The 26,336-nt window shown below is 50.7% G+C and overlaps 1 protein-coding gene across 1 annotated transcript in view; it reads right to left on the bottom strand.

Moving 5' to 3' along the window:
- Nucleotides 1–25,191, bottom strand: part of wtip (WT1 interacting protein) — a 37,050-nt gene extending 11,859 nt beyond the window's left edge. Inside the window, exon 1 of the mRNA XM_060837921.1 lies at nucleotides 23,403–25,191. Within this exon, the coding sequence (XP_060693904.1) occupies nucleotides 23,403–24,816 (1,414 nt within the window). The 5' untranslated portion in view covers nucleotides 24,817–25,191. The remainder of the gene's footprint in view (nucleotides 1–23,402) is intronic.
- Between the last annotated feature and the right edge of the window lie 1,145 nt (nucleotides 25,192–26,336).

Raw genomic sequence — 26,336 nt, 5'->3', positions numbered from 1 at the left:
TCATCAGTCTCTTTGGGAATTTAGAATACTGGGAATGGAGTGGAATGTTCCTCCTGCAGAATGTGGGAAGTAAGGGTCACCACTAGAGTCCCTGCAGGAAGTGCCCCCAACTCCAGCTCCTCGAAAACCGCGTTAGGGAACTAGAGCTGGAGCTGGATGAACTTCAGATCATTTGGGAGGCAGAGGGAGTTACTGAGGGGAGTTACAGGGAGGTAGTCACTCCTCAGGTACAAGAAAAAGGCAAATGGGTTACAGTCAGGGGATGGAAAGGGAACCAGCAGGCAGTGCAGGGATCCCCTGTGGCCATTCCCCTCAACAATAAGTATACCGTTTTGGATACTGTTGGGGGGGACGACTTACCGGGGGAAAGCAGTGGGGCACAGGGCTCTGGCACAGAGTCAGTCCCTGCTGCTCAGAAGGGAAGGGGGAAGAGGAGCAGAGCAGTAGTCACTGGGGACTCCATAGTTAGGGGGACAGATAGGAAGTTCTGTGGGGACGAGAGAGACTCACGGTTGGTGTGATGCCTCCCAGGTGCCAGGGTTCGTGATGTCTCTGATCATGTTTTTGGGATCCTTAAGGGGGAGGGGAATAGCCCAAGTCTTGGTCCACATTGGCACCAACGACATAGGTAGGAAGAGAGATGGGGATTTAAGGCAGGAATTCAGAGAGCTGGGATGGAAGCTTAGAGTTGTTGTCTCTGGTTTGTTGCCAGTGCCATGTGCTAGTGAGGCGAGGAATAGGGAGAGAGAGGAGTTAAACACGTGGCTACAGGGATGGTGCAGGAGGGAGGGTTTTGGATTCCTGGATAATTGGGGCTCTTTCTGGGGTAGGTGGGACCTCTACATCAGGATGGTCTTCATCTGAACCAGAGGGGTACCAATATCCTGGGGGGGATATTCTCTAAGGCTATTGGGGTGGGTTTAAACTAACCCATCAAGGGGATGGGAACCAAAATTATAGTTCGAGTATAGAAAAGGTTGAGAGTAGGGAGGTCCAAGATCAAGTTTCAGGGACGCAAGATGGCACCGGCAAGCAAGAAGTGGGTTTGAAGTTTGTCTACTTCAACGCCAGGAGAATCCAGAATAAGGTGGGTGAACTTGCAGCATGGGTTGGTACCTGGGACTTCGATGTTGTGGCCATTTCGGAGACAGGGTTAGAGCAGGGACAGGAATGGTTGTTGCAGGTTCCAGGACTTAGATGTTTCAGTAAGAACAGAGAAGATGGTAAAAGAGGGGGAGGTGTGGCATTGTTGATCAGGGACAATATTTATAACCATCTAGAAAAGAATAATTTGATTAGGGATAGTCAGCACGAGTTTTGTGATGGGTAGGTCGTGCCTCACAAACCTTATTGAGTTCTTTGAGAAGGTGACCAAACAGGTAGATGAGAGTAAACCGGTTGATGTGGCGTATATGGATTTCAGCAAGGCATTCGATAAGGTTCCCCACAGTAGGCTTTTGTACAAAATGCAGAGGAATGGGATTGTGGGAGATATAGCATTGTGGATCAGTAATTGGCTTGCTGAAAGAAGACAGAGGGTGGTGGTTGATGGGAAATGTTCATCCTGGAGTCCAGTTACCAGTGGTGTACCGCAAGGGTCGGTGTTGGATCCACTGCTGTTCGTCATTTCTATAAATGACCTGGATGAGGGCGTAGAAGGGTGGGTTGTAGGTTACAGAGAGACATAGATAAGCTGCAGAGGTGGCAAATGGAGTTTAATGCGGACAAGTGTGAGGTGATTCACTTTGGTTGGAGTAACCGGAATGCAAAGTACTGGGCTAATGGTAAGATTCTTGGTAGTGTAGATGAGCAGAGAGATCTCAGTGTCCAGATAGACAGATCCTTGAAAGTTGCCACCCAGGTTGACAGGATTGTTAAGAAGGCATACAGTGTTTTAGCTTTTATTAACAGAGGGGTCGAGTTCCAGAACCATGAGGTTATGCTACAGCTGTACAAAACTCTGGTGCGGCTCACTAGGAGTATTGTGTACAGTTCTGGTCACCGCATTATAAGAAGGATGTGGAAGCTTTGGAAAGGGTGCAGAGGAGATTTACTGGGATGTTGCCTGGTATGGAAGGAATGTCTTACGAGGAAAGGCTGAGGGACTTGAGGCTGTTTTCGTTGGAGCGAAGAAGGTTGAGAAGTGACTTTATAGAGACATAAGATAATCAGAGGGTTAGATAGGGTGGACAGGGAGAGCCTTTTTCCAAGTATGGTGATGGTGAGCACGAGGGGGCATAGCTTTAAATTGAGGGGTGATAGATATAGGTCAGATGTCAGGGGTAGTTTCTTTACTCAGAGAGTAGTAAGGGTATGGAATACTTTGCCTGCAACGGTAGTAGATTCGCCAACTTTAAGTACATTTAAGTCGTCATTGGACAGGCATATGGACGTACATGGAATAGTGTAGGTGGGATGGGCTTCAGATTAGTATGACAGGACGGTGCAACATCGAGGGCCGAAGGGCCTGTACTGTGCTGTAATGTTCTATGGCTGATCACCTACACTGCTTTTATACCCACATACAACTGAAAGGTATCAATCTCAAACTGAAAATAATTAACTAAACAGTCATTTGGATTCTACACCTTCTGATCTAGATGGGTGGAGGTAATAACAAGGGCAGGATGATGCTGATGGGTGTAATCAATGGGCTTTCAGGGCAGCTATACAGTGGGACTGAGAATAAAGGCATCACATTAATCACGGACAACTTTTAATTTCATGTAGCTTAGGAAAATTAAAGTTGCAAATGTTTATGAAATCAATGAAGAAATTACATTGTCTTCAGGACAGATTTGTAGAACAATTGGTTATTGATCCAGTCAGGGATCAGGCTATTTTGGATCGGCTGATCTACAATGAGACAGTTTTAACAAATGATCTCAGAGAAAAGGACCCTGTGGGAAACAGTGACCACAAAGTGGGAGAATTCAGCATTCAGTTTGAGAGAGAAATCTGGGTTGGAAACGACTGCCCTAAACTTAAATGAGAACAATTATAAAGAAATGAGGGCAAAGGTGGTTGGAGTGGACTGGTGAAGGAGTTTAGCAGGAAAGACAGTTGAAGAACAGCAGCAGACATTTAAGAAATAGCTCATGATTCACAGGAAAGATATACACAGGTACAAGCAATCGGGAAAGCCCGAGTACTGGCAGGGGTGGAGATGGCAGGCGATGTACAAATGGAAACTTGGCCAGCTACAGGTAGCTGATTGGTCTGTGAAATGATTGGTCTGTTAAATGCCTCCTGTCTACCAACATCAATATGATTGGCTCCCAGGTAGGTAAGCAGCTTGTGTATGTGACCATTCAGGGGACGATCCAGCAGAGCTCTGGAGGGGAAGGAGCTATTTCCGTTCTGCAGCAGAAAGCATCACAAGCCTGAGGAGAGGCACTTCATGTCCCACTCAGCAGGTGCTGCAAACTGTGACTTTTAATTTATCAGTTAGAATCTTCATTAACTCACTCAGCGCTGACCCTCCGACAGTGCGGCACTCCCTCAGCGCTGACCCTCCGACAGTGCGGCACTCCCTCAGCGCTGACCCTCCGACAGTGAGGCACTCCCTCAGCGCTGACCCTCCGACAGTGAGGCACTCCCTCAGCGCTGACCCTCCGACAGGGAGGCACTCCCTCAGCGCTGACCCCCCGACAGGGAGGCACTCCCTCAGCGCTGACCCCCCGACAGGGAGGCACTCCCTCAGCGCTGACCCTCCGACAGGGAGGCACTCCCTCAGCGCTGACCCTCCGACAGGGAGGCACTCCCTCAGCGCTGACCCCCCGACAGGGAGGCACTCCCTCAGCGCTGACCCCCCGACAGGGAGGCACTCCCTCAGCGCTGACCCCCCGACAGGGAGGCACTCCCTCAGCGCTGACCCTCCGACAGGGAGGCACTCCCTCAGCGCTGACCCCCCGACAGTGCGGCACTCCCTCAGCGCTGACCCTCCGACAGGGAGGCACTCCCTCAGCGCTGACCCCCCGACAGTGCGGCACTCCCTCAGCGCTGACCCCGACAGTGCGGCACTCCCTCAGCGCTGACCCTCCGACAGGGAGGCACTCCCTCAGCGCTGACCCTCCGACAGGGAGGCACTCCCTCAGCGCTGACCCTCCGACAGGGAGGCACTCCCTCAGCGCTGACCCTCCGACAGGGAGGCACTCCCTCAGCGCTGACCCTCCGACAGGGAGGCACTCCCTCAGCGCTGACCCTCCGACAGGGAGGCACTCCCTCAGCGCTGACCCTCCGACAGGGAGGCACTCCCTCAGCGCTGACCCTCCGACAGGGAGGCACTCCCTCAGCGCTGACCCTCCGACAGGGAGGCACTCCCTCAGCGCTGACCCTCCGACAGGGAGGCACTCCCTCAGCGCTGACCCTCCGACAGGGAGGCACTCCCTCAGCGCTGACCCTCCGACAGGGAGGCACTCCCTCAGCGCTGACCCTCCGACAGGGAGGCACTCCCTCAGCGCTGACCCTCCGACAGGGAGGCACTCCCTCAGCGCTGACCCTCCGACAGGGAGGCACTCCCTCAGCGCTGACCCTCCGACAGGGAGGCAGTCCCTCAGCGCTGACCCTCCGACAGGGAGGCACTCCCTCAGCGCTGACCCTCCGACAGGGAGGCACTCCCTCAGCGCTGACCCTCCGACAGGGAGGCACTCCCTCAGCGCTGACCCTCCGACAGGGAGGCACTCCCTCAGCGCTGACCCTCCGACAGGGAGGCACTCCCTCAGCGCTGACCCTCCGACAGGGAGGCACTCCCTCAGCGCTGACCCTCCGACACTGCGGCACTCCCTCAGGGCTGGATCTTGCATCCAATCTCTGAAGTGAGATTCTGACTCAACTTTCTTCCTCAGAAAACAGATATTATCCACCAAGTGACTAAGAATGGGGACAGATTTGGAGACCATCCCTAACACATGTACAGGTGTCTGTATGGCAAAGGGAATGGGGAGGGAGTTACACTGAGAATCCTGATGCTGGCCTGTAACAGAGTGGAAGGGAGCCAATGGTTTTTACTGTAACTTTGTTAGACTGTTCTCACAGTGCTGTGACCAGTGACTGCTCTCTAACATTCCCAGCAGAGAGCTCCCTGCAGAGATGATAAGGGACTCTGAAAGCTGAGGAGCTGAAATCAGTTGTGGTACAATGCAGGTGAGGAAACCATTAAGCTCCTGCACCAAGCCCCAGTCATACAGAAACCTCACAGAATGTAGCCTTCGCCTTACACTGTCAGAATCTTTCTCGTAATCAAAGAGTTGTTAGCTGGAGGCCACATTTCCCTGGGGTCAGGGTGGAGCCTGGCATGGTCTACTGTACAATTACTGCCGTGGTTCAATGCAAGAACATTCAGAGGCGATTATCCCCTGCTCCTCAAAACTACCACACCTTTTACAAAAGGGTCAGCCACAGCATGGGGTCAACGTCCCTCCTACAGACGCAGAGGGATCATCAACAACTTCCCGTCTTGCAGTTTCACAAACTATCATGAAATTTAACTTTGCAAAAATCAATCACATTCACAATCCCACTCATGGAAAGCCAACATCTTCCAAGCGCATAGTGACTTCCATCCGGAACTTGGGAACACCACCATCTGCATGTTCCTCTCCGAGCCACTCCCCATCCTGACTTGGAAATATACCACTGTTCCTTCACTGCCGCTGGGTCAGAATCCTGGAATTCCCTCCCGAAGGGTATTGTTGGCCTATCCACATGGACTGCAGTGGTTTCATGTGACAGCTCACCCCCACCTTTTCAACTTTGGGAACTAGGTTTGCAGCTACGCTTACAAATCCCCCTCTCCCCCTCCCTCACACATAAGGGGGAAAACTAACAGTCTGAGCCAACTTACCCATGGGAAGGCCAGGATTGGACAACACAACACTGGGTACGTGCTCCAAGTCCAGTGACACGTCTTTACCTCCTGGCTGCATGCCTCAGTGCTTGTCCACAGCTAGAGGCTCACCCCTTCCCATTGGAATGCTGTATCCCAACAGGAAATGTCAACCCAGGCAACTCAGCCTCCTGAAACGTCATCGACAGTTTTAAATACAGTACCTGTTAATTATGGAATGATACAGCACAGCAGGAGGCCATTCCACCCATCACATCTGTACTGGCACTACCACATTATTCCCACTCTTTTCCACTCAACCTTCAAGTATCTACCTTTTTTAATGAATTGGGGGGGCCAACGTACTCATGCGTCCCCAAGAGGTTATTTTTTGAAGAGAGGATGTAAGGCAGAGGTGCTGAGCTGGCTACTGAAGGTCTCTTTGGAGGCCTCGGATGTTTTAAAACAGCCTGAGGGGGTGTGGCCAGCACTCTCGGATCTAGATTTCTGGGTTTTGATTTTTTTCATTTACAGCGAAAAATATGGGGAGTCTCAGGAAAATTTGGGAGCTTCAGTGAATGTCTCTCTGAATCTTCTCGATGGCGTTTCCTCCTGGACTGAAGAACTGCTCCAAGTTTGGGAGAAGATTGGTCGCTCACGTGCTCGTTGTTGTGGTTCTGTTCGCCGAGCTGGGAATTTGTGTTGCAGACGTTTCGTCCCCTGTCTAGGTGACATCCTCAGTGCTTGGGAGCCTCCTGTGAGGCGCTTCTGTGATCTTTCCTCCGGCATTTGTAGTGGTTTGTCTCTACCGCTTCCGGTTGTCAGTTCCAGCTGTCGGTTGCAGTGGATGAGTGATGAGTGGATGAATCTCATCCACTGATTTAATCAACAAGCACATCGACCTGGACCCAATATACTGACAACCGGAAGCGGCAGATTCAAACCACTATAAATGCCAGAGGAAACATCACAGAAGCGCTTCACAGGAGGCTCCCAACCACTGAGGATGTCACCTAGACAGGAGAACTGCATATGAGAATCTGTGTCTAAATTTTCCTTTCTGACAAGGGGTGTGTTGATGGGAAGTTACTATATTGGAACAGTTAATTAGTAATGGTTACTGTTTCTACTATCCTGTTAAGTTTTCCAATTAAAGTTATTTTAAATTCTTTTTCCTTTGGTTCTCTCTTAACTACAGGTAGTTCTCCTATAACACCATTGTTGCATTCTAGCGAAATCTCGCTTAATAGAAAATCACTTCATAGAAATAATGGGCCGATGAGAAAACTAGGGTTAGGGGCAGACCAGCAAAACAAATATCACTCACCATCGCTCAAAAATCACCCAAAAGTCTAACACAAAGTATAGCACAGTCTGAATGAAGGTATAAATCATATTTATCAATGAAACAAAAGTAAATTTAACACAATACCTTTAAAAAATATTGTTAATGCAGGGGACAGAGGGTTATCATGGTGTGCGAGGTAGACTCCCTCATTCCTGTTATATGATATAGCTCACATATTCGATTAGATTGGAAACAGGCCCTTCGGCCCAACAAGTCCACACTGACCTCGAAGCGCAACTCACCCAGACCATTCCCCTACATTTACCCCTTCACCTAACACTACGGGCAATTTAGCATGGCCAATTCACCTAACCTGCACATCTTTGAACAGTGGGGGGAAGCTGGAGCACCCGGAGGAAACCCACACAGACACGGGGAGAATGTGCAAACTCCACAAAGTCAGTCACCTGAGGCGGGAATTGAACCCGGGTCTCTGGCAGTGTGAGGCAGCAGTGCTAACCACTGTGCCGCCCACTATTCTCTCCTCAGACTCCAGATGCTTTATAACATCAAGCTTCTCTTCCAGTGTTATAGCCTCCATTTTGTGTTCACCATGTGCAATTTTATCACCAGGATGCTTCTTGTCACTATTGCCCTCCATTTTTTGCAAAATAAGGGATAATCGAGGAGTAGTGTGCCTATCCCGGGAAGCTGCCCAATGTATCTTTCTCAGAAAGCTGCTCCATCAGCAGATAACATCAGTGCATGCGCAGAACAAAGCGCACACAATGATTACCACTGGAATTGAGCTATTGGGAACAGGGGTTAGTGTTCTTGAAAATACCGTTCCTTAATTCCTCAGCACGTTACAGCCAAATGGTGCTAGCAGAATGCACGTTATTCGAGAACTAGCTGTACGGTGTTTAAATAAATTGTGTTTTGTTTAACTGCGAATCTTTTGAGCAGGCATATTGCAGCTGAGGCACTTTACATTTGCCTTTCAAATAAGTTAAGAGTCTAGTCTACCATCTTAAAACATTTGAGGGGGTCTGATCTGGTCCATAACAGAGTTCAATAATAACGCGTCAAATGCTTATTGAATCTGCTTCCACTGCCCTGCAGTGCAGCAACACCTCCATCAAAAAACATTTCTCATTCCCTTCCAGGTTTCTCTGCACCAAGATCGGTCTCCTCTGGTCGCAAACACCATATCAGGCTGCTCCTTTTTGACTCTAGTGAAACCGTTCATGATTTTGTAAACAGTGATTAAATCACTTCTGCTGTCAACAATAAATCCAGCTTCTCCAGTCTCTGCAACAATAGAAGTGACACATCACTGGTAGCATTCCATCCTCTTCCTCATCAGGTCTGGTGCTCAGAATGGTTGACCATACTCTGGTGTCTTTTTAGACAGTTTCTTTGTTTACTCAACAAAGGATCCCAGAGGCTTTTTCAAGAGAAGGAACTCCTCAGAGTTCACCTCACACACAGGCAATCAGACACGTTACCTCCAACTGCTTCTCTGTCCTCACTTTCAAACATACAGGAAAATCTCAACATTTAACACAAACTCCAAATCTTCAAAGGCAATTTCACAAAACAGGAAGATAAACAGCAAGTTAAAACAGCAGAGGAGGACAGCAAAGTTCCCAGTTAAGCAAAAATTCAGAATTCCCACCCAGAAAGCAGCGGGATGAGAATGAAAACGACACACTGCAAAAGGAGGAAATCTCACAATGTCCTGTAGGTGTGTCCTGCTCGACATTTCATCACCAACAAAACAGATTGAAGACTTGCATTTCTGTATCGCCCATCACACCCTCGGGACATACTCAAGTAACAGCCAATGAGATGCTTTTGAAGTCTAGCTCGTGCTGTAATGTGGGACACATGGCAGTCAATGTGCACACACTATTCAGCCCCTCGGGTCTTGAAACCGTTCTGGATCATCTATCTCAACGACATTTTCTACAATATGCTGTGTCCCTTGGTGTCACACAGAGAAACCTGTCCACCTCTGTAACCTTCTCAATAATGGAGCTTCCACACTCTCCTGAGGAACAGAATTCTAAAAGATTCACCCCACCCTTCCAAGAAGGAATTCCTCTTCAGCTCAACCTTAAATGTCTTTCCTTGTACCCAGAGACTGTACTCGCTGGATCCTCATCCAACAGCCCACTCCCCAAGACAAGAGGAGCATTCTTCATGTGTTTCCCCAGTCAGGTCCTGTCAGACTTCCTGTCTAGTCCTTTGAGGGTTTTATAAGTATCTATGAGACCCTCTTCATTCTTCTAAACGCCAGTGAATATAATCCTAACTGATCCAGTCTGCCTTCATCCATCAATCCTGCCTTCCCAGGGATCAGTCTGGGAAAGCTTTGCTGTACTCCCTCCATTGCCAGATCATCTTTCCTCAGATAGGGAGGCCAAAAGCCTGCACACATTGTTCCAGGTATGGTCTCACCAAGGCCCTGTATAATTGCTGCAAGACCTCCCTGCCTCTGATCCAAAAGGCAAGAGACAATCACTCACTGAATTATTGCTGATGCTGAACTTACACTCATTAGAAAATAATTTGTTTCATTGCTATTTGAAAGATTTTGCAGAAGGGGAGGGACAGAGAAACAGAAATAAAATGTCTTCTAATCCTTTGGAGTAACATCCATCAACTTGAAAAGCAGTTTAAGATCACTTTTAACTGTCCCAATCAAACACTCCCAGGACAGGGACAGCACAGGGTTAGACTGAGTAACATTAGCGCACTATCCCAGCAATGTAGCCCAGACGAGCATCCTGCTGAATAACCAGTTCAAATCTTTTATTCACTCATGGGCTCTGGACATTGCTGGCTGGGCCAGAATTCATTGCCTGTCCCTAGTTGCCCCTTGAGAAGATGGGGGGGGGGTGAGCTGCCTTCTTGAACCGCTGCAGTCCATGTGCTGTGAGTAGACCCACAATGCCCTGAGGGAGGGAATTCCAGGACACCGGCCCAGTGACAGTGAAGGAACGGTGATATATTTCCAAGTCAGGATGGTGAGTGTCTTGGAGGGGAACTTGCAGGAGGTGGCGTTCCCATGTATCTGCTGCCCTTGGTCTTCTAATGGTATTCTGAAACGCTTTGAGGCTATTTCTCGTGTTGTTCAAACTTGTACGAGGTTCACAAGCCAGCAAGTTTGAATCCAGCTTCAATAATTGCACTGATGCTGCTGGCCTCAGTCAGTGTAATGGCGCAGTGGGTCACTGCCACTTCTCTCAGTGCCTTCCACACAGTGGGACCGGGGAGACGGGGGCTTTGTGAAATCAAGTTTAACAATTTGCATTTAAATTTAGATTTCTAATATTGTTAAACATTCCAAGGCATTGGGCATGAACATTAGTACAAACCACATGAAGTGATATAACAGATGACCAAAAACCTGGTGAAAGATGTGAGAACAAGGAGTTTTTAAATTCTGGGGGACAGAATGGCAGAGGGGGAATTCCAAAATGAAAGGCCGAACTACAGCTTAACCAGTGATTTATAAATGTTTAACATAACAACCTCGCTTCTGTAGTCAGTGCGTATGTTTATGAATTCCCTTTGCTATCAGTGTAACATAGTCATTAACAAGAACCTGTAGGGAGCACAGGAGAAACAGTTTTACCCAGAGTGTGGTGAGAAAGTGGAACACTCCCACAGGGAGTGGCTGAGACAGAGTTTATATTAAAACGTTTGTGATGTAGATACACAATGGGGAGAGGAATAGGTCAGGTTGATTGGCTGTGATCAATAAGGGGTGGGAGGTGGTTACAGAATCATAATTTTACAGCACAGAAAGTGGCCATTGGATCCATTGGGTCTGTACTGGCTACCGAAAGACATACTCCAGCCCAGTCTCCATCACTTTCAAATACAGATCCAAGCTAACATGGAACATAAACCCCAGCACTGACCATTAGGCTGAATGCTCTGCCTCCACATGTGCTGTGGTAAGTAATTCTCTATAAAATAGTCCATTTCCAATTCCCTTTCTGACTGACCTGCTATAGACTAGAACCTTCAGACAAGCACCAACCACCATCAGGGACGGGGTGCAGTGGGGAAGTGAGAGGGCTCATGTTTCTGGAGGTTACTGATTCAGTTTTCATGAATTGTGGCAGCTTTTTTACAAAGGGTTTACAAAGACGTTATATCAGTTTCCTACTCAGAAATGGCATCCAATCAACTTATGGTTGCCTCTTGTAAACAGTTCTCATGTTCGGGACTCCTCAGCAATGTTACACGTCTCCAAAAAAAAACTATCTTCAAACAGAAGCAAGGTTCACAAATTGATCGACCAAGTAAACCCAGCCCAGCGCAGCCCTGAGCTTCCCAATGTAAATGGGATCCAGAGTGGAGTCAGACCGAAACACTGACTCTTCTCTCTCTTTCCATAGATAGGTGTGACACCTCCTGAATTGTTCCAACATTCTCCATTTCCAGTCAGTCAATCTATCCCACCACCATCTTGGCATAAAGCACCCCAGTGACACCCAAAGCCAAGAGAATTCTAAGCACCAAGTGGAGATAGAGTAGGCCATTGCTGGGGAAAAGGGACTGTGTCATTATCAGAAGCTATTAAAGCTGATAAACGGCTACATTAACCTTCACTCACACAATTGCCTCCAATCTGCACCAAGATTTAAAAAGGAGCAGCACCAGCCAGGATAACCTTCTGAGAGTGAATGCTTGATGGGGAAGGTGTCACTGAAACCCTGCCTAGACAGGCAGGAAGCTGGAAGAACACAGCAAGCCAGGCAGCATCAACAAGTGGAGAAGTTGACGTTTCGGGTGTAACCCTTCTTCAGGACTCCTGAACACAATCTGCAGGGTTTTTTTTGTCTTGATTGAAATCCTGAGGACATGGTACAAACTTTTTCTCTCCTGGGATTCTGGTAAACGTTCAGATCAGGGTTAGGGGCTGGTTAGCTGTCAAAACCTTCATGGTATTCAGATCTCTGGCCCACCCAAGAGAAAGCTTCAACTCAGAGACAAAACCAATCTAAATTATTAGAACACTTGTTAAAATTAATTATATAATTTATTCGTTAAAATTTAATTTCACTAAAACGTAGTTAAAACTAATATTTTTAATGCAGTTCTAAGGGAGATAACTGGATTCTGTCAAAGATACCACTTCCTGGGAGTATTCACCCTGGATTTCTCTCTCTCTCGTTTCAGGTAAACCTGCTTTTCACAAAAAGATACTTTTAACCTAGATTAACCCTCTCTCTGCAGACACCTTCTGCCTAACCCAGTTTCTGTACATCGAGGAGACAGCTCACTGCAGCTTTGACAACACGGACCTCTCCTGCAAAGTTGTCTTTTTATTTGCCACTAAGATGTGGACAACATTTGCATGCATCACATTTATCAATGATTGCCAATCAGCTTCCTGTAGCAAACGTGGGGCCTTTTAGACACTGGCAGAAATCATTAAAAAGGTCAATCCAAAAGAAACAAGAGTCAGAAACCATCCCCTCTAATTTCCCCTCTCAGCGCAGGCCCACCCCTTTACGACTGTCACACACTTGAGCACATTTTAAAGGCATTGTTTGTCCCGGACAGACCTTGCCTAACTAAATATGGAGCTTCTCCAAACTGCTGCTAAGAATAACTACAAGCATTCCTTGTTTTGAAATATTTTCTAATTCTTCAAGTTGATTCATGTTTTATTGTGCAGAATTTACACCAAAAAAAACAGACCAACCAGATGAACAGGTCTGTTCTGGTATTTATCATCCACACAAGGCTCCCCTTCCTAACCCATCAGGATTATCCTTCTATCCCGTTCTCCCCTACATATACCTTTCTACTTTGACAACTGGTAGTAAATTTGTTTCAGCAATCTAACCTAGCCACAGGTTTACAGACAGTCCTCACTTGCAAAGGAGTGGGATAGTTTGCTGGGGACCCCACCTGGTTGAGCATTATGTCATAATTAATGAACAGAGTTAAAAATCACACAACACCAGGTCATAGTCCAATAGGTTGACTTGGAAGCACTAGTTTTCGGAGCGCTGCTCCTTCATCAGGTGCGTTGTGGAGTATAAGATCACGCTCACAGAATTTATAGCAGAAGGAGTCCAGTGTTCATGACATTGTATCACATCTCCATGACATTGGACTCCAAGCTTTAATGAACAGAAGTTACATATGACTCAAAACATTAACTCTATTTGTCTCTCCACAGATGCTCCAGACCTGCTGAGTTCGTCCAACAATTTGCTTTTAGTTCAGATTTCTAGCATCTGCAAATTATACTTTTATCTCTGCCATTAATAATTCTCCATTAAACAGGACCTTGCTTCAGGTCACAGCTCAGGGAAGGAGGGGGAGGTTCACTGCAGAGTCGGTTTCCTCAACAAATCTGTCCTTCAGCCACAAGTACACGAGAAGGTGTTGGGCAGTTCCTACACTGGAACTCGCATGTTGTACACACAACAAACTGGTCATTGATAGGTTACAGCCACTTTCCCACAAACTGTACAAGAGAAAATAATTATCATTCCTCAGCCAAGCAGCAAGCCCAGACAGAAAAATATTTGGAATGATGAAGACTGACAGGCCCAGGCTGAACCACTCCTGCACTGTAACAATTAATCCCCTCAGAGGTGGCTACAACATTCCACAGAGCTCTGGCTTGCTGGTGACATGGGACTTCTGGCCAGTTTCTGTATTGGGGGGGGGGGGGGGGAACCATCACGGCACAACACCACCTGAAAGAGGACGACCCTGAGCCTTCAGGAGAATGGCCACCAAGATCATTCCCACATGCTCAGCATCACCCAGGAGGGCATCTTATTGGTACAATATCCGCCCCCTCCTGCACGCGCTCCGTCCCCGCACCCACTCCCTCCCTAACCCCCACACCCACTCCCTCCCCAACCCCTCCTGCCCTCCTGCACCCGCTCCCTCCCCACCCCCCCACTCCCTCCTGCACCCGCTCCCCCTCCTGCACCCACTCCCTCCCCACCCCCACACCCGCTCCCCCTCCTGCACCCACTCCCTCCCCACCCCCACACCCGCTCCCCCTCCTGCACCCACTCCCTCCCCACCCCCACACCCCCTCCTGCACCCACTCCCCCTACTGCACCCACTCCCTCCCCACCCCCACACCCCCTCCTGCACCCACTCCCCCTACTGCACCCACTCCCTCCCCACCCCCACACCCCCTCCTGCACCCACTCCCTCCCCACCCCCACACCCCCTCCTGCACCCACTCTCTCCCCACTCCCACACCCCCTCCTGCACCCACTCCCCCCCACCCCCACTCCCCCTCCTGCACCCACTCCCCCTCCTGCACCCACTCCCCCTCCCCGCACCCACTCCCCCTCCCCGCACCCACTCCCTCCCCCTCCTGCACCCACTCCCTCCCCACCCCACACCCCCTCCTGCACCCACTCCCTCCCCACCCCCCACACCCCCTCCTGCACCCACTCCCCCTACTGCACCCACCCCCTCCCCACCCCCACACCCCCTCCTGCACCCACTCCCTCCCCACCCCCACACCCCCCTCCTGCACCCACTCCCTCCCCACCCCCACACCCCCTCCTGCACCCACTCCCTCCCCACCCCCACACCCCCTCCTGCACCCACTCCCCCTACTGCACCCACCCCCTCCCCACCCCCACACCCCCTCCTGCACCCACTCCCTCCCCACCCCCACACCCCCTCCTGCACCCACTCCCTCCCCACCCCCACACCCCCTCCTGCACCCACTCCCTCCCCACCCCCACACCCCCTCCTGCACCCACTCTCTCCCCACTCCCACACCCCCTCCTGCACCCACTCCCCCCCACCCCCACTCCCCCTCCCCGCACCCACTCCCCCTCCTGCACCCACTCCCCCTCCCCGCACCCACTCCCCCTCCTGCACCCACTCCCTCCCCCTCCTGCACCCACTCCCTCCCCACCCCCACTCCCCCTCCTGCACCCACTCCCTCCCCACCCCCACACCCCCTCCTGCACCCACTCCCTCCCCACCCCCACTCCCCCTCCTGCACCCACTCCCTTCAGCACCCATCCACTCAGTAACAGCAGTGTGTACCATCTCCAAGATGCACTGCAGAAATTCACCCAAGATCCTCAGACAACACCTTCCAAACCCATGGCCACTTCCACCTAGAAGGACAAGGGCAGCAGATACATGGGAACACCACCACCATCACATTCCCCTCCAAGCCACTCACCATCTCCTGACTTGGAAATATATCACCGTTCCTTCACTATCACTGGGTCAAAATCCTGGAAATCCCTCCCCCCCCCCCCCCCCAAGGGCATTGTGGGTCTACCCACAGCACATGGACTGCAGCCAATCAAGAAGGCAGCTCACCCCCACCTTCAAGGGGCAACTAGGGATGGGCAATAAATGCTATATGCAAGACAGCTTACACCCACAAGGCGTCGGTTCGATTTTACCCACAAAACGGTTTACAAGGCACCAGGATTGGGACTGTCAAGCACCGCGAGGGGGTAGGCACAGGGACAGAGAGCGAGAGGGTGGGCACAGGGACAGAGAGCGAGGGGGTGGGCACAGGGACAGAGAGCACAAGAGATGCCAGACAACAGACCAATCAGGAAGCTATAAGCAAAGCAAATGGAGGGTACAGGGTTTGGTGGTAGTTTGGGGGTGGAGAATTGCTGTGGTAGAGTAAACAGAACCCTTCTCAGCAACTAGAGGACACAGATTTTAAAATAATTACCTGAAGGAACAGATTACAAAGAAGGGGAAATGGATTCCTGCAGTGAGCATAGTGATCCAGGACACACTGCTTAAAAGGATGATGGAAGTTGAGTCAAGAAGAACTGTACAAAGGGAATGTGATAAATAGCTGAAGATAAATAAACTGCAGAACATTACTGGGAAAGCCAGGGAGTAGAAATAATTGGATAAGTCTTTCCAAGACCCAGAACAGATATGACGGTGAGGAGAATGTGAGGACTGCAGATCAGAGTCGAAACGTGTGGTGCTGGAAAAGCACAGCCTGTCAGGCAGTATCCAAGGAGCAGGAGAGGAGCAGCCTGACTGGCTGTGCTTTTACAGTTGAACACTTTTGCACTCGGGTATGACGGCTGAATGGCTTCCCTCTGTGAAAGGCCTCGATTCTGAAGGAACAATTCCCCCTCAGTTGGCCCTCAGTTACAGGTGGATCAAGGAACCAGTTCCCATGAATTTACCAAATTACTGTAGCACAGGAGGAGGGGGAGGGGGTCTCCTTTCTCACCAGAGACATTCCACCTCAGTAAACAGCTCACCTCAACCTGTTTAACCCCATGTCAATGTACAGACTAACTCGACTTACACAAAGTGAAACACACTAATTTAAAATCTATAAAGACCACTCCTTCCAGTGCCCCAATACAGCAAGGCTGCCCTGCATGGTCTTTGTAACATCAGATCAAGGTCAGAAGACACACAACACTGGGTTATAGTCCAACAGGCTTATTCAAAACCACAAGCTTTCAGAGCACTGCCCCTTCATCAGCGGCCCGAACGCGTGTGATTTCAGATAAACCTGTTGGACTCTAACCTGGTGTCATGTGACTTTTGACCTTGCCCACCCAGTCCAACACCTGCACATCACAAAAACAGATCATCATTCTGCCCTCATAATGACTCCACCTTAAAGGGGTCAGTTAGCTCAGTTGGCTGGAATGGCAACAGCATGGGTTCAATGCCTGCACCAGCTGAGGTGACCATGAAGGAACCTCCTTCTGAACTTCTCCCCTCGGCCAAGGTGTGGTGACCCTCAGGTTAAAGCAGCACTAGCCACCTGACCCTAATGAGGGAACAGCACTGTCGTCTGCAGATTTTATATTCACACTTTCACAAGCTGTCTGGGATTTTGGTGCTGATATTGTGAAGACCGCTGTCAGAAATTCACATTTGTTCTTTCTTCCCTCCCCGAGACACAGGAGTGAGATTGTACAAGACCAGTAATTGAGTCACCCAATTCTACCACAAAGAAATCAAAGCAACAAACCAGATGATTCTCCACCACCCCCTCCCCCACTAGGGCAGGGGCAATGATGTCTGCTGCAGATCCTAAAGGGCAACATTCACTGAGCAACAACCTGACCGTTACCCTGGGGGCAGTGTGTTCATTTCAGGGAGTCTTACAGCATGCAGACTATCCAACCCATCAGCTCCCTCAGGGGCAGTCCCCAGTCCCTGCTCGCCCTCCCCACAGCCCTTAGACGTTGTTTCTCCTTCAAATATTTATCCAACCCTCCTTTGGAAATTACTCAAATCAATTCCCACCATCTTTTCGGGGAGGGCATTCCAGATTGCAGCAGCTCCTGGTGGGAGAAATATTCTCATCTTCACCCAGGCTCTTTTGCTGTTTCCTTCAATTTGTCTTCTCTGGTTAGAATCCTCTTCACTGGGAAAAACATTCCCCTTTACTTCATCTATCAAAGATCTTCAGAATTTTGAACATTCCTACGGAGTCTCCTCACGATTTCTTTGATGTAACAACAACAGCTTTATCCTGGTTTGCCACAGAAATGAAAATCCTCATCCCCATCATATTCCAGTCAATCTGCTCTGTATCTCTCCAAAGCAAACCACAAAAAGCTTTGAATGAGAGATATAGCTCAACGTGCCTGATACACCGGTCAGCACAGGAGTCAATTAATATTTAACAGAGCAACACAGAACTAGACAATGAGAGGGAGAGAGAGAGAGAGAGAGAGACAGAGAGAGAGACAGAGAGAGACAGAGAGAGACAGAGAGAGACAGAGAGACACAGAGAGAGACAGAGAGACACAGAGAGAGACACAGAGAGAGAGACAGAGACAGAGAGAGAGACAGAGACAGAGACAGAGAGAGGGAGAGAGAGAGAGGGAGAGACAGAGACAGAGAGAGAGAGACAGAGACAGAGAGAGAGAGAGAGAGAGAGAGACAGAGAGAGAGAGCGCGCAAGCGAGACAGCAAGCGCGAGAGAGAGAGCGCGAGCAAGAATGGCAGGCAGACAACCACACAAAGCGAGAGAGAGCCAGACAGAGAGAAAGAGAGCAGGCCAGACAAACAGACAGCGAGGAGGCAGTGGGATCAGAGAGCATACAGACTGATGAGTGAGCTGAAATTCAGCTGCAGGAATTTAAAAAAAAAACTCCAATTTCGCTTTCATTTCATCAGCCTCCTTGATATGCTTTACTGAGACTTCTCATGGATTGAAGCATTCCCGAGGGATTGGGGCGGGAGAGTTTGTAGCCCGTTGCATACATTCCTTTCCAAAGAACACTTTGTTTAAGAAAATCCCCCATTCTCTGCTTCTCATGGCTTGCTGCCGATTACAGACACGCTGCAAGAACTGGCCTTTCTTTCTGATGTATTCCTTTTCAATTATTTAGCCCAAGGTGGGTAGGAGCACACATTCAGGAACAGGCCATTCAGCCCCTCTATTCAACTGGATGATGATCTATATTTCTTCACAATATTTTCCAGTCTATGCTCCCTGACTCAATAACTAATAAAAATCTATCCCTCTCAGACTGGGAAATTTTAATCAACCCTCAGCATCTTTTGTGGAAGAAGGTCTGGTATTACCATTAGCCCCAATGTAAAAGCAGGATTCCTGATATTACTTGCCCCTCTCTTTACAATTCTGTTATTTCTTCTGGATTCTACAGCCATTTCCCTCCATCTATCCGATCAAATCTGGTTAGCCAACAGCTCCACCCGATCAGCACTCCAGTTTCCAGGTTTCAGGGAATGCAATCAGAGGTGTCTGTTCCCTGTGTGGTAATCAGTCTTTCAGACGGGAATCAGTCCAGGTGAACCTGCATTTCACTCAATCTAGAGCCATTCAGGATTAACACTGAGTTAACAAACTGGAGAGACACTACAACCAACTTCAGGAACCCAAGATCAGGGAGGGACTGTTTGAAAAAGCATCAAGATTTCTGCTCCCGATTGATGATTGCTGTTATAAGATTTGTATAAAATGGAGCACCAGACGAGGAGACTGAGTCGTGACACCGTGGGAACTGTCTGAAACAGATACTGGTCGGACCCCTACTCAAAGGAGAGTCATTCACTTGCACTTGTCATGACTTTCTAACCCACACTTACGATTGTTGCAATTTGCATTTATATAGTGCCCTTAACAGAGTGAAACCTAAAGAAGTAATCATCAAAACAAAGTAGGAGATAGAGCAGACAAACAGTTGATCAATCCGGTCGGCTCAGTGGGTGGGTTGGCGTGGGGGTTCCAGAGTTTGCTGCAGACAGCTGAAGGCAATCTCACCAATTACAGGGCTCAGTACCTGAGGATGGAGAAGGTGCCTGAGCTGGAAGAACAGATATCTCGGAGGCCCTGCAGAAATGTTGGTTTGTTTCTGTGAGAAGTCATGTGACACCAGGTTAAGCAGCAGCGCTCCGAAAGCTAGTGCTTCCAAATGAACAGTTGGGACCTTAACCTAGTATTGTGAGATTTTTAACTTTGTCCATCCCAGTCCAACACCAGCACCTTCACTTCATGGTTTGCTTTTGGGGGGTGGTGCTGGAGATTTCTAAACAGGTTCAGAAATGGTGGGGGTGCCAGGTAGATCAACAATGATGCCAAGTTAAATCTGGTGAGAGTTTGGAAACTGCGAGGAAATTAAGGAGAGTTTGGAAACTGGAAATTACAAATTAATCTACAGTGCACCTTTCATCACAGAATGTAGCAGGAGGAGGCCATTCAGTCCATCAAACCTGTGCCACCATTCTTTGTGATCATGACGGATCATTCAACTCAATATCCTGTTCCTGTTTATCCTCCCATATCCTTTGATGCCTTTAGTCCCAAGTTTTATATCCAAATCTTTCTTGAAGTCATATGATGTTTTGGCCTTCATTGTTTTCTGTGGTAATGAATTTCACAGGCTCAGCCACATCAGAACATCCCCAAACCTTTTACAGCCAGCAATTCACCTTTTTGAAGTGTAACCACTGCTCTAAGGCAGAAAACACAGCAACTAATTTACACAGAAACCTCACACAAACAATGCAGTAACAACCAGATCATCTGTTTCCCCTGAGGCTGGTTGAGGAGTCAATATTGACCAAGATGCCCGGACAACTCCCCTGTTCTTCTCTGAAACATTGCCATGGGATCTTTTACTAAGTTCAGAAGAGGTCTCAGTTTTACACCTCATCTGAAAGATGGCACCTCACACAGAGTAAGGCAAGCTCAACTGCACTTAACTCAAAGGTTTGGAGGAACCGGCGTTGGACTGGGGTGTACAAAGTTAAAAATCACACAACACCAGGTTATAGTCCAACAGGTTTAATTGGAAGCACTAGCTTTCGGAGCGACGCTCCTTCATCAGGTGGTTGTGACGAAGGAGCGACACTCCGAAGCTAGTGCTTCCAATTAAACCTGTTGGACTATAACCTGGTGTTGTGCGATTTTTAACTTTGAATCAAAGGTTGTGTGTTCAAGGCCCCAAAGTGCAATTTGAACCCACGATACTTTCCAAACCACCTGGAATTCTCAAAAGAATCTTAATCAACAGCAGCAGCAAGCCCAGAGATGCAATTTTGATGAGCTGTCAGTCACCAGAGAGAGCTGATGACAGGGCGAAACATTGTCAGAAATGTCACAACTCGACTCAGCAAAGTCGGAGCAAGAAAGCAGGAGGAAACTCGCCAGGCCAGCGCCGACTGGTCACACTGCAATGACCCTTTACCAGACCGTCACAGTGGGAGGTGGGAGGTAATACAACTGAGCTCAGGTCAGACAACAGCACATGACCAGCCTCAAGATACCAGTGTCTGTCCTTTCCTGAACACATTCTCTGAAATTCAGCAGGAATAAACATCTTCCATGTCACTCAGATTCCTCTCCGGATAAAAAGGGACAAGAGGAGATCAAAGTCCATCACCCAATACACTCAGAGTGCATTCTGGCCATCCTTAAAATGCCACTATGTTTAATTAAGCTGCACAAACCCCACTGCATTCTGCTATCACCTGACAGTGCAATGTCACTTCCTTGGCTCATCGTCAACTCTTATGATTTGGAAGTGCCAGTGTTAGACTGGGGTGTACAAAGTGAAAAATCACACAACACCAGGTTACAGCCTAACAGGTTTAATTGGAAGCACACTAGCCTTCAGAGCGCCTGCTGAGGGAGCAGCTCTCCAAAAGCTCGTGTGTCCAAACAAACCTGTTGGGCTATAACGTGGTGTTGTGTGATTTTTTTCACTTTGCCAACTCTTAGTGCAGCCCCACACCAGCTCCCAGGCAGAACCATCAAAAACTGCACATTCCCGCAACATTTCCCCACCAGTACTGTACCCCAGTGTTATACAGGGACAGACCAGTCCCCACCAGTACTGTACCCCAGTGTTATACAGGGACAGACCTGTCCCCACCAGTACTATACCCCAGCGTTATACAGGGACAGACCTGTCCCCACCAGTACTGTACCCCAGTGTTATACAGGGACAGACCTGTCCCCACCAGTACTGTACCCCAGTGTTATACAGGGACAGACCTGTCCCCACCAGTACTGTACCCCAGTGTTATACAGGGACAGACCGGTCCCCACCGGTACTGTACCCCAGTGTTATACAGGGACAGACCTGTCCCCACCGGTACTGTACCCCAGTGTTATATAGTGACAAACCTGTCCCCACCAGTACTGTATCCCAGTGTTATACAGGGACAGACCCGTCCCCACCGGTACTGTACCCCAGTGTTATATAGTGACAAACCTGTCCCCACCAGTACTGTATCCCAGTGTTATACAGGGACAGACCCGTCCCCACCGGTACTGTACCCCAGTATTATACAGGGACAAACCCGTCCCCACCGGTACTGTATCCCAGTGTTATACAGTGACAGACCTGTACCCCAGTGTTATACAGGAACAGACCGGTCCCCACCAGTACTGTACCCCAGTGTTATACAGGGACAGACCGGTCCCCACCGGTACTGTACCCCAGTGTTATACAGGGACAGACCCGTCCCCACCGGTATTGTCCTCCAGTGTTATACAGGGACAGACCAGTCCCCACCGGTACTGTACCCCAGTGTTATATAGTGACAAACCTGTCCACACCGGTACTGTACCCCAGTGTTATACATGGACAGATCTGTCCCCACCAGTACTGTACCCCAGTGTTATACAGGGACAGACCCGTCCCCACCAGTATTGTCCCCCAGTGTTATACAGGGACAGACCCGTCCCCACCAGTATTGTCCCCCAGTGTTATACAGGGACAGACCAGTCCCCACCGGTACTGTACCCCAGTGTTATATAGTGACAAACCTGTCCCCACCAGTACTGTATCCCAGTGTTATACAGGGACAAACCCGTCCCCACCAGTACTGTACCCCAGTGTTATATAGGGACAGACCCGTCCCCACCAGTATTGTCCCCCAGTGTTATACAGGGACAGACCCGTCCCCACCAGTATTGTCCCCCAGTGTTATACAGGGACAGACCCGTCCCCACCAGTATTGTCCCCCAGTGTTATACAGGGACAGACCCGTCCCCACCAGTACTGTACCCCAGTGTTTATATAGTGACAAACCTGTCCCCACCAGTACTGTCCCCCAGTGTTATACAGGGACGGACCGGTCCCCACCGGTGCTGTAACCCAGTGTTATATAGTGACAAACCTTTCTCCACCAGTACTGTACCCTTCAGATTTGAATCCACATTAGCAGAGCCATCCTACAACGTGAGTTCAGGCCCCCTCACCTGCATAGGATTGCTGAGCTGCTGGGCGATGGACATTCTGCCAGGTGGCTGCCCTTGCCTTCCCAGTGCCATTAGCAGCTGATTATCAACAGGGCAATGGATTTTGTGTGAGGGGACATTCTCCACACTGAACCCATTGATGAAGGTGGCCTATACCTTCCAGAGGTATCCCACCAGATATGCATCTAGAATTTGGATCTCCCACCTCCATCCTCTGGAACATGGTGCTATCACATTCCCAGCACTGGGTGTGTTGCCAGTGAGGTGAAAGAGGGAGACCAGTTTCTGTTCTCAGTTGGTCCCTCACAAAGGAGGGGTCTGGGGAATAGGCTGGTGACTGGTGCGGATTCTTTCACAGGCCCACATTGAAACAATGGGCCACAGCCGGGCGCTGACATAGTGGTCATGTCTGTCGACTTGCAGCACCTCCGGCTGAGACATGGGTTCGAACAAGCACCTTGACAAATAATGGAATTGGATTTCTTTTTAAAAACCTTGAATAAAAGCCTGGTCCGATGTTTTGAAAACTCATTGCAGTTCACGCGGGGGGGGGGGTCCCGAGGACTTACCGAAGTATTCCTTCTTGACATGGAGCTCCAGCTCCTTCTCCAACTCCCTGGTCAACGCTTCCAGCCTCTTCTCGGCCTGGCTTGGCCCGCTCTCCCTGGAGGGGGTGACCTGGTACGGGAGCCTGAACTTGTGGGCAGGCGGTGCTCCTTTGCTGGGGCTGTAGTTGTAGGAGGGGATCGAGCTGGAGGCCGGGTCGGCGCTGGGCGAGGTGGGGGCAGCCTGAGGCCGGGGTGGGTAGTGCGGATCCCCGGGGGACGCCAAGCTGTCCGGGCCGGGGAGAGCTGCCTCCAGCAGGCCGCCGGCCAGCACCGAGGAGCGGGGCGAGGAAGGCAGCTGCAGCTCGGGGTAGGCGGCGCTGATGGAGCCTCGAGAGCTGCGGGAACTCTGGCTGGAGATACTGCTCCTGGCGCTGAGGCCGGGCCCGGGCAGCTCGGCATCAAGGGGCTGCACAAAGCGGGAGGAGTCCGAGTAACTGGAGCGGGGGCTGACCGTGCTGGAGCGGGGGCTGATGTGCCTCTGGTCGTAGCCGATGCTGATGCCGCTGGTCCGGTTGCTGCTGGCCTTGCTGCCGCCGCCCTCGTAGCTGCCCCGGGGGCTGGAGTGTTTGCTGGTGTCGCTGGCCGAGCTGGCGTAGCTGGAGCGGGAGCTGAGGGCCGCCTCGTACTGGATCAGGCTGCCCCGGGGGCTGGAGTAACGCTCCTGGCCGGGCCCAGGCACCACCAGGCTGGAGCGGGGGCTGGGGTACAGGCTGGAGCGGGGGCTCGAGTGTTTGCTGTGCTCCTGGGTGGAGTTGGACGATGAGGACGAGGAGGCGAGGCTGGAGCGGGGGCTGCTGCTGCTGCCGCCGCCACTGGATACATTGTTACCCCGCGGGGCGGATACATTGTTTCCCCGGGGCCCGGCCGATACATTGTTGCTTCTGGTGGATACATTGGAGCCGGGAAAGAGCGGGAAAGCTCCCCCCTGGCGGCTGCACACCAAGCCCGGCTCAGCAGCACCACCTCCGCCGCTGTACCTGCGGCTCTCCGCGCCGTAGCCCCGGAGGTAGCAGCCCCCCGGCTCCGGCTCGCCCACCCCCGGCTGCAGCAGCTCCCCTCGGTGCCCCGGGCCGGCCGCTTCCAGCCCTCCCCCGCCGCGGCTCCCAGTCGTGCCCCGGGGAGGCGCAGGCAGTTTGCAGAAAGTGGCCGGACCCCGTTCCTGGTGACTGGGGTCGGCCCCGTTCACCCTGGCGGCGGCTTCAGGCTGCGGGTGCGGGTGCATCTGCAGGAAGAACGCCCGCTTTGTCTCCTCCAAGTCCGGGCTGAGCAGCAGTTCCCTCCGCTCACTGTAAAACCCATCGCTCGGCGCCTGGTACAGGGACAGATCCTCCAGAAAACCCGCCTGCAGTCCGATCTCCTCCTCGTATTTAGACATCACTTTAATGTGAAAGCAGAGAGAGAGGGGGGAGACTCCGCACAAACTCCTTCCCTCACAGTGAGACGGAAAGCAGAGCCAAGATTAAAACATGATTTTGTTTCAGGGAACCGATCGATCCTTCTCCTTTTGTTCTTGAGTTTCGGCTTTGTAATTGTTCTCTCAGAGCCGCAGCGCTAGCCGGACCCGTCTCCCCCGCTGTATTTTACTCATCTTCATCTGAGATTCACACACACAAAAAAAGAACAACAAACATTCCCTTCTCCAGAGCTCCCAGCTCCGGGGCCGCAGCACCGACTGGAATGGCGCGCACGGCGGAGGGAACGTTCGCTCCTCTCAACCCAACGTGTAACAATCTGCAGCGAAACAGCTTCAATATCCGGATGGCAGGGACACAGCCCTCTTCCTCAACGCCCCCCACACCCCCTACCCCTCTTCCCCCTGGTCACCAGCCTGCCACCTCCTCCACTTTACAAACTGCACCAACTCTCTCCCCACCCCAGCTCTGTGCAAATGTATCGCCCCCGGCCAGGTATTTGGGTGGGTGGGTTGTGGAGGGGAGCACCGGCTGGAAGGAGGGACAAAGATGCCAGTCAGTCAGTGTCTCTCCCCTCCCCCTGTGTGGCTGCACTCTTTGGCGAGGCTGTGGAATGCGCGCAGGGGCACGGTTCAGGCAGGGCAGAGGGGGGGAGCGATGAGGCGGCAAGGAATGTGCTGAATGCCGAGCCAAGCACAATGACCAGGAGGGGAGGGGAGGGGGTGGGAAAGAGAGGAGGTGGGGGGTGGAATTGAGCAGAGGAGGGAAGGGAGAGGGGTGGGAAAGAGAGGAAAGAAGAGTTCAGAAGAGGAAAAATAACTTTCTGAAGCGTTCTGATGACGCTGCTTCATGCTCAGACATGACAAAAATTTCTTCCCACTTTGCAAAAGGGAGTTGCTGAAACTAGCAGGAAATCACTCCTTTATACAGAGCCGCATTTTCCAGGAATTCTGTGCTTTTCCTGAGAAATCTTCCAGTTTTTTTACGATTGAGACAGGGAGTGGGGAATAGGTGAAAACCCTGCTACTGCCTGGAGTTCAGGTGCCTTTTGCGGGGGGGGGGGGTGGCGGGAGTGTCCCACAGGTTGTGCTTCACATCGGGGAGGGGAGGTGACCCGGAGTGGGTTCCAGCCCCGGGAGCTGACGGTAAAGGATCGGCCTGTCCCCTTCCTCAGCCCCAGCCCCAGCCCCAACCCTGGACCCGATCACCTTTGTGAGCACCAGGGTCCTCTCCTCCCGCGTCTCCCACCTTCACCTAAATCCGCTCAGCCCTCAGCCTTGTGGCTGCACTTGAAAAGTTTTCGCCTTGTTTCCGAGTGCCTCCTCGTCCCTGGTTACAGCACACCGAGAGCTCTCTGCTGGGAATCACGCCTGCAGGTGGATGGGCCCTGAGCCCCAGGGATCTCGCTGTCTCTCCTGTTCTCCTTCCGAGAAACTACTTTGGGATGTTTCATTATGTTCACTGAATTGTTACCGCGCAGAAG

The sequence above is a fragment of the Hemiscyllium ocellatum genome, chromosome 17, assembly GCF_020745735.1.
Source record: "Hemiscyllium ocellatum isolate sHemOce1 chromosome 17, sHemOce1.pat.X.cur, whole genome shotgun sequence".
Lineage (NCBI taxonomy): Eukaryota > Metazoa > Chordata > Chondrichthyes > Orectolobiformes > Hemiscylliidae > Hemiscyllium > Hemiscyllium ocellatum.
Note: the sequence above shows the minus strand (reverse complement) of the source record. Positions and strands in the feature narration are given on the sequence as shown.